The sequence below is a fragment of the Zophobas morio genome, unplaced genomic scaffold (genome assembly GCF_036711695.1).
Source record: "Zophobas morio isolate AGI-343-1 ecotype UQ-CSIRO unplaced genomic scaffold, CSIRO_AGI_Zmor_V1 ptg000837l, whole genome shotgun sequence".
NCBI lineage: Eukaryota > Metazoa > Arthropoda > Insecta > Coleoptera > Tenebrionidae > Zophobas > Zophobas morio.
Window position 1 is genome coordinate 24655 of NW_026972939.1, and position 9130 is coordinate 33784.

The following is a 9130-nucleotide window of genomic DNA, read 5'->3' on the forward strand; positions in this document are numbered from 1 at the left end:
TGCGCAAAACCTGCTATTTATGAATATTCTATTATTGACAATTTCCCTTAGGTACTTCGAATGAAAGCACTTCAAGCCATTTGAGCCTATAGACACCGATGCTAAAGCGCGATTCTTAGTATAAAAAATCGTCTTGCTGTAGAGCGGGAGGTTATATATCGCCCAATTTTCTGTCTAGAGGTTTACTCGCTTTTTAAAGGTCAGCCGTTAGGGTCGACTTTCCGTCCTCCACACGCGTGCTGAAGCACAGAGCCGTAAGGATAAGATTTGTGCTCACGCATTTTTGTGAAGCAAGCCCTCATACCTTCTTCGGTCGAAAGCTTTTTTCAAGTGTGAAAAAATGGCTACATTGACCTTCTTAGAGTATAAAAGGTCTCGGTCGTCCACTCTATCACAGAGGCTGTTGAGTCTTTGAGCGTTCCAATTGAAGACCAAAGCGGAATTCCAACAAGGTAGCGTGAGCTGTAAAGACCGCTAACAGGAGAATGATGGACTGTTTTTGTTAAAGAGGATAACACTGGTAGCAGAATGTCACGATAAATCCTCGTCAAAAAAATTTAATCTAAAATTTATTGACTAAGTAAGCGGTAAGATGGTTTCAGGTGTTGGTAAAATTATTGGCGTACCTCCTCCAGTGGGATTAAGGTTAGGGTTCTTATCAATTTTAGATCCACGCCTAGTATCTAATTATCATATCGATACTGTTACATTAGTTACTAACAGCCCTAACCTTACCTGCACAACTTTTGGTCATTTCCCTAAACTCTTTCTTGAATTGCGAGATCATAGAATTGCAATTATTACACTTAATTCTTGTTGGGTTATATTGCGTATACATAAATATATCTCTTCAATTTTGATACACTTTTAACTACCTTTACTATATCCTGTATAATAAGACTTCCCGCTAGAATATATAGGCTTCTGTTGTTGTTTCCTAGCTTTTTAAGGCTTTTACTACTTTCCAGAATCTTAGAACTTTTTGTTAGGCTTTAGAATGAAACTCCGCTTTTTATCCACTTTCTTGCTACCTCTTTAGCGCTTGACTAATATTAGCTCTTAATTCGACATACTTTTCTACCACATTATCTAGTGCTCATTTTCTGCGTAGAAGATTTTAACGAACTGGTTATCACTTGTATAGCCTTATAACGGATTACTCGCACAAAACTGGGGGGTGAGCTATAGTACTTTATTTATATGTTTTTATAAACGAGTTTAGTCTAATTACCTTTATATTATGATTTAGTAATGGTTTAACTAGCCTCATTCTTAATCTTACCCTTTTTATAACACCCGATTCCCCTAAAATGGTAAGAAATGGCATTATTTTTTTACTGTTAAATGATAAGCTAAATATTTTAACATTATTTATAATATTACGCCATTATTATGTAAAGTAATCCTAATTATTTTTGTGTATACATAATCATTAAGGAGTTTTTAAAATTACATCGTTAATACGTTTAAAATTTTTAAAAGTTAGAATTAAATATCCTGACCTTATGTGTTTAACCTACGTTTGTGTTTTCACTTAAACGCTAAATTATCGACAGTTATATAATATCGTACATAACGAAAGGTGAAAATGTTTACATATTATGTAATTTTTGTTAGTTGTTTATATTAAATTTTAAAAATAAAGCGACTAGAGTTAAAGCTAATATTTATCATAGTCCGCTTATGTCTTTCTTATGAATTTCGATAAATAAATAAAGAGTAGCGTTCCTTTGATATACTAAGGGTTTCAATATTTTTTTAAAAAAAAATTAAACATTGTGACGAGCAGACGTTGTTGTGAGTTAAATTTAAGACTGTATTCTAATAGCATACAAATTACGCTCGGTGATGAATCTCGTGACAAATATTGCCATACTTCTTTCTGCCATTTAGTATAACGATATGATCTTCTTTACAAAAAAATGGAAAAAAGAAAAATAAGGAGGGTTTTTTTAAATTTACATCAGTACTAAGTGAGAATATTATTAAATAATCTGATTAGATAAGTTATCTTCACTAAACTCCACTCAACACGCATTAGTTAACTGACCGATGAAATGTGCGCGAGGACCGGTTGGCAGTGTTTTCCCTTTGCGCTTTGTTAACAATAATATCTTCCATAGAGACTTAAGCATTGCACCAATTAATTAGTCTTTTTCTCTACAAGGAGGTAATTTAACGTATGAATGAAGCTGAAAGCATTGTCTCTGACAGCATTCTCCAAAAGTTGGTAAAAGCGGTCGAGAGTGATCTTACCGCAGACCGGGTTATTGTTATTTAAGAACGTATAAATTACAATTTTAAACTTTTCAACTCGTGTGTAAACTGCTTTTAGCAAACTCCATCAGAAGTCATTGTACCGGCTTCCTCTCTTTGTTGGCGATGTCACTCCCCTGCGAAGTACAAGTGCCCGGGGTGTAGTTTATCTTCTTGTAGTTTACCTTGCGTTAAATTACATAAAATTGAAAAAGACTGCAACGGTACGGTAGTAATCTTTGCGATATATATTTAGGTTTTTCCTTACTCTTATTAGGGCAACGGAAAAGAACAACTTTCGTTTCCCTTAAAGATTTTACTGATTCTCAACTCTTGAGTGGTAGACTTGTTTTTTTTATTTTAATAACTTTTTTTATTACAATTAATTAAAAAGATTTTAAATTTCTTGAGGAAATCCGAAGTTTACCAGAGAAAAGTAAGAGAACTTATTTGCGAAAGGGTTCCTTGTCCAGACGAGTGTTGCTTTACTTTTAACTTATTTATACATTTAAAATTTTAGTAACATCTTCCAATTGCTTATATATTTTGACTCTGTTTTTCGTTAATATTTGATTTAAAAAATTTTTAATTTTTTAAATTACTAAATTTTCTTATATTTTTTTTTTTATTTTTATTAATTTTTTTGACTACAGTTATTATTTTATTACGTATAAGTCGTCCTCTAACTGATAAAACGTCCATTATAGCAAAAGTGCTTGACTGTGCTTTTCAAACCTATACTAAATTAAATAAAGAGATTGTGTTATAACTTTCTAAGAGAAATTTCAAAATGTTTTTTTATTATTATTTATTATATTTGTTTTACATATATAATATATATTTTTATTTAAACATTAGTAAACGACATTTTAGACAATTAATATATGTAATTAAATTAAATCCTATTTTGATCCTGACAGAGCTGTGATGCACTGCCCAGCCGATTATTTAATTATATTATTGTAAAAAGTTCGTTTTCCTTTTTTTAGTTTTTGAAATTATATTTAATAACCTCGAGAATACGATAACTTTGCTGATAGTGTGCTATTTCTTTCCTAAGTTAATTAATAAAATCTTCTGAAGCTCTATTAATGCGTAATTTATAGTTTTAAAAAAATTGCTTTTTTCCTTTTTAGTTTTTTACTTTTTTTTTTTTACTTTTCTGTACTAAATACAGCTTAACTATTTGCTTCATCAAATAAAATAATATGAAGCTTAATTCAATTTTTTTAATTGACTAAATTTCGCTCGTTAGTTCGAATTTTTGATTTTTTAATAAATTGCTTAATTAATTATTTTATTAATAAATAATTCAATTAATATTATCATATTAGGGGAGCATTCTTAAGAAAGCCTGTGTTAAAAGAAAAATTTTTCTTTCCTTTGCTCCGCTAAACTTTTCCTTTAGAAAGAAGAATCCGTCATTCTTTGACATCCAGTCTTTTTGGATTTTTTTATAATTTTATTTTATATCAATTTTTTGTTGTTTGTAATTCAGATTTTTATTTCAAGATGTTTGTGGATTTATTTATTACCAATAGTTTTTCCAAGAAACTACTATTAGATTATTTACAGATCTCAAACTTAATAAATTTTTAGCGCTTATATAACTTGAAATTTTATTAGTGGCGTTAACTTTAGATTAATTTTGAAATTAATACTTATATAGTTTAAAGAAATATACACTATAAAATTTATGTAACAAAGTATCGTTTGTAACAATAAAAATCCAATCTAAATTGTAGAAAGAATTGCATTTTTTGGAAAGTTTCTTTTAAGTTTATAAAACTGAAGCGCCAGCTCCACTTGACGAAGTTATTACTTTTATACTAGAGAATTATTAATAGAAAAAATCTAAAAATCTTGCACGATTAGTGTGGCGGAAACGGCGATGTTCCAAGAAGTGCTGTTTGGTGGTTTTGAAACATGGATCGGCACCGCTGAAGACGAGAGCGACAAGGAAACGCTAAAGCTCTACCGCTCAGCCGGCCTTCATAATTTAACTGTCTTTCTGGAAAGCCGCCCCGCAAGAGTACAGCTTAGGTGTTTCCTGCTGATTTTAATTGACTAAAGATTTTTTAAAGATCAAGATTTCTGCCGAATCAGAGATGACACTTCGCCATTTGCTGTGCGGGAAACAAATCATCGAACATCCCGTTTTTCTTGTTTGTTTAAAAACGGAATGCGAGGATTATGAATCGCTGTGCTTACTTGAAGATGTTGAAAAAAGCAGCAGCAGTTCTGCTTCTAAAAGTTCGAGTTGTAGTGAGTATGCCGACATTTAGTGAATCGCAGCCGATTAATAGTAAAATCTCTTTAAAAGCCTCAAAAACAGTTAAAAAGAAGTGCGTTACTTTGTTATCGGTACTTACAGGCCGTTGCTGAAAGATAATTTCGTGGTGGTATTGGCTATTTTAAATAAAGAACAATGTTTTGAGATGGCATTTAGCAAACTATCTTTAAAAAAAATTGTGGCAGTAAAAAATGCTACATATTCTACTGAAATATTTTTAAGTAAAAAAAGGCTGATAAAAAATGGTTATAAATTTAATTGGTTTTAGTGAGGTAAAGCCAAGTTATATAAAAAGAAGAGATAAAATTTTACTTACATTTATAATTTTAGAAAATAAACGCAAAAAATAAATGGAGTAAATACCTTACTGACACTTTCTCTCGTTCCACTAATAATATAACAGAAAGACAACTTTAATCTTTTAAGTTATAGACATTAAAAATTTAGTATATTTAATACATCGAGTAATATCTTACCTACTCAAGCAAAAATGATTTCAATAAAAAAAGGTCTAGTAACAAGTATAAGTTACATAAAGCACCAGAAGGCGCATTGGTCAAAAGTTTACACCAAAGTATTGACTTGCGTTATTTATTGGCCTTTTCTTTTATTTTGCCCAATAAGAATTCGCTATTACAATTATACCGTAAAAGCCTTTGTTCTTACCATCCTCGTGAACGACTCTCGCGCTGTAACTTTTGAGGTAAACGCAGGGGCGTTGCTCGGTCATTGTATCTTTTTTTTGTAAGTGACGCTCGTAAGTTATCCACCTTCTGTTGTTTTATGTAAACTAAAGAGGAAGTAGTAGATGTTGTTTGAATAAATGGCTATTAAAAACTTAGACTTATCTTTTAAATTATCTTTTTTTCTATCATTAATTTTTGTCTTTTGAGCAACTAATTTTTGTTTCATTAAGGATGTTAATTTTTTAGAAGTTTATAATGTCAAAACCTGACCCAAATGGTAATACAATGCCCGGAAAGGAGCCCCTTATTAAGGAGCAAGACCGATTTCTACCCATTGCCAACATTGCTAGAATTATGAAGCGTGCTATACCCGAAAATGGTTTGTAAGCCCGCTTTCATTAGACTTATATTCTTTTAGTCATTCGCAGTTTCTTTTCATAGGTAAAATGGCCAAAGAATCCAAGGAATGCGTCCAGGAATGTGCCTCAGAGTTTATTAGTTTTATTACTAGCGAAGCTTCTGATAGATGCCACCAAGAAAAGCGTAAAACTATTAACGGCGAGGATATATTATGGGCTATGCAATCTCTTGGCTTTGATCCGTATATAGAGCCTCTTAAGCTATATTTGCAGCAGTATAGAGAGTCTATTAAAGGGGATAAAGTCAGGGAAGATGAAGAGGATGAGGGTAGCGGTGGTTGAGTTATTATTTGGCTTATTGTGTATATATTTTGATTAAACAGTAGATTAAATGTTTTTGCAACAACCACGGAAGTTTAATTTTATTTTAGAATTTTGTTGTTAGTTTATTAGCTTACTTATTTTTTATTTAACATATTATAAGTTATTAATATTACCAATATAAGTTTGGCTTCTCATCTATACATATGTTCACAATCACAGCTCATTTTACTTCTATGTACCTATAAACTGTTTGAAAGTAGTAATTGAAGTGTTGTTCAACATTTGCAGGAAAGTTTTTAAAAAGCTTAGTGAAAAAATACTTACAGCTTTAGGTTTTGGAGTATTTTTATAAAGGTTTAAACGATTTCAATCATTTACTTTATTTAAATTAGATATTTTAAATTGTGAAATTTTATATAAAATCTTTTGAAGGCAGTTTTAGTACTTATTTGTACTTTGTTTTCGGGACGTTTACTCATTTTTTAAAGAACTTTAGTTAATATTAAAACTTAAGGGACCCAGTTTTCTACATAATCTAAAAAATTTAAATGTTTGTATTTTTTTTTTTAAAGAAAAAAAAATCATTTATTTAAATTTTGAGAAGGTTTAAATATACTACTCCTTACATTATTGGCTTTAAGTGAAAACGTATATTACGGATGAAACTTGAAAAGTTAAGAATAAAGTTGTGTGGTGTTTTATTTCGACGTTTTTCTCTTTCCGTTACCCCCGTCTTTGAGGCGGAATCTTTAAATAAATTTCGTGAAGGAAATAGTTTTTTAAGCTCACTCCAATTTTTTTGAGTATATCATCTTTCTTTAAGACTTTTAATTTCGAATATTTAATTTTACGGATAACATATTCATTATACTTATGACCTATTTAAGCAACCTTTATAGGCCATTTATATCATTTTCACTCATATGGCACTTAAAAAATTTAGTTTTTTTTAATTACATTAAGCAAGTCTACAGTTTCTTTTATACAATCCCCTTAAAGGATGTCGCGTACGAAAATACGTTGTAATAAAGGTTGTTGCTAATATTTTTATAACGCTAATATCCGTTTGAAGCAAAGAAGCATGCAAATTTAAAGCGTTTAATAAAACTTAGAGTTAAGAAGAGATACAACTGCTGACTAATTTTTAATTCTAGGACTTGCTAAAGAGAAGATGTTTAAAATTAGACTTAATAAGAGACTAAAGAATAGTTTTTCGCTTTACTAAAACTTCACTAAAACGAATTTTAACTTATTAGTTTCGGTGTTGAGTAACTTTTTCTCCTGCTATCATTAATCAGAAGCTTTCTTATTTATCTTTTGTTTGCATATTGTTTACCTCTGTTTCTATTATAACTACTTTTCTTTTCAACTAATATTTTAAACTTTATCTTTTCCACATAAATATTGTTTTTTATTATTTGAAAGCTATCAAAAGCTGTAAAATTGGTCAGCTTAATTGTCTGAAAAAATCTTATTAAACTGTGTTTTTTAGTTTCTTAGCTTGGGGAATTAAGTAACTAGAATTAAAGTTGAGAGGTCGGACGTAACCAAGTTTAAACAATTTGATTGCGCAGTAATAATTCGTGTGATAGCGATTAAACACACCTACATATTCCTTATAATTTTCAAAAAAGTTTTATCCCAAAGGAAGATCCGTTGAAGTACCTGTAATAACCGACTTGTTTGGAAATAGTACTCCTTCGAGCTTTTTTAAGTATATAAGAGGAAATTAAAAAAATAGTTCACGACTTTAGAGTTGGCTTAAAAATTTTCGATACTACCATCACCTACTAGCAAACTAACTTGAGGATAAATTTATTTTATCAGCTCTATATACTTATACATTTTTCCTTTTCTCATTTTTCTTCACTATGTCCGGAACCTTTCTTTCTATCGCAATGCTTTTGAGTCTACAATAATCCTCAATTGGTAGCAGGGCATAACAGCAGTGGCCTCTGTAAGGAGGGACCACGTTAGTTCTTCATTCCTCAACTCTTTTCTCTTAGAATACCTTTTTCAGGCTTTAAATATGAAGGAAGTTGAAAGAGTTGTTCGTAAATGTTGTACTAAACTTGACAAGTATATAAAGAAGGTTTATATTTTCTTGTACGTTACTGTGGGTACCTACTTATCGCAACCTTTAGAAAGACTTCAGTATTGACAGTGGCGTAATTCGCGTTTTAAAAACTTTGCAAAAAGTAACCATGAATCGTTACCTTTTAAAGGTAATTATTTATATAAAGTTAAATACCATATTAGTTATACGTGCAAATTATACTTATTTATCTTCTTACAGTCTACTAAAATTGGCTCCAAACTGAACGAAATGAGAAAAAACACTAAAGTTCTGGCTCCAGAAATTTCTATGTTAGGCAGAGCTATAATTAAAAAATGGAAGCAAGAAGTTGCTGAAGATACTACACGGCATTCCAAAAAAGAGTCTTCTGATAAAAAGTTACAAGCTTGCAGTAGTGTCACGGGACCCGCCCCTCGAAGTAAAGAAGAATTCTCACCCAAACCAATTTTATTGTCCGACCATTTGAATAGCCATCACAGTAAGGAGACCATGTTCTCAGCTGCTAGCCTTCTTGTAGATTCATCTCCCGCGGAGGCGAACCTTCCAGAAGCAAAAGTGGAAGTAGCCTTTCCTGTTTTTCAAAAAACAGTTTTCACTCATTCAGCCGCCGATGCAGCAGATTCTTGTATTCAAGAGGAGACCAAGAAAGCACCTCAAAAGTTTAATGTTCCCACGGTTTTGCTTAGATTTTATTCTCTAGACAAGTCTTCTGAAAGTGATCCCGCTATTAAAGAATCACTCGTAAGGATTGCGAATGGCGAGAGAAAGTGGATAGGCGTGGATGGAGTACTTGATTTCAACAACAATTGGCGGCCTTGGCGAGAAGATTTTTTTTCGCCCTTTTTAGAAAGTGATCTGGGAAAAGTAGCCCCTTACACGTTTGTCCTTCGAAAACACAGCTGAACTATTACACCTACTTGGTTCAACATTTTGTTACATAAAGTTAAACTAAGCAGTAACTAGTCAAGAACAAACATGATACTATCAGGCAAAGTAAAAAGTTTAAAAAGAAGAGGTCCTCGGAGGATTTGTGCAGCCTCGTATCCATACATGAAATCAAAAAAAAATGAACTAAGAGAAGCTAGTAAGCCGGGATGAGACTTTTTAATGTAATTACTTTCTGTCAATTAAAAAA

General features: G+C 31.4%; 2 protein-coding genes across 2 annotated transcripts; both read left to right on the forward strand.

Moving 5' to 3' along the window:
• The first annotated feature begins 2179 nt into the window (after positions 1–2179).
• LOC135122034 (box C/D snoRNA protein 1-like) lies at positions 2180–4660 on the forward strand. Its single transcript, XM_064046290.1, has 8 exons — positions 2180–2266; positions 2336–2480; positions 2534–2596; positions 2651–2733; positions 3591–3694; positions 4002–4070; positions 4132–4288; positions 4341–4660. The coding sequence occupies exons 1-8, from the start codon at positions 2183–2185 to the stop codon at positions 4539–4541; spliced, it is 906 nt and encodes a 301-aa protein (XP_063902360.1). The 5' UTR covers positions 2180–2182; the 3' UTR covers positions 4542–4660.
• A 605-nt stretch (positions 4661–5265) lies between these two features.
• LOC135122033 (nuclear transcription factor Y subunit beta-like) lies at positions 5266–5970 on the forward strand. The gene is made up of 3 exons (XM_064046289.1): positions 5266–5293; positions 5482–5614; positions 5677–5970. The coding sequence occupies exons 2-3, from the start codon at positions 5491–5493 to the stop codon at positions 5934–5936; spliced, it is 384 nt and encodes a 127-aa protein (XP_063902359.1). The 5' UTR covers positions 5266–5293; positions 5482–5490; the 3' UTR covers positions 5937–5970.
• The last annotated feature ends 3160 nt before the right edge of the window (positions 5971–9130 follow it).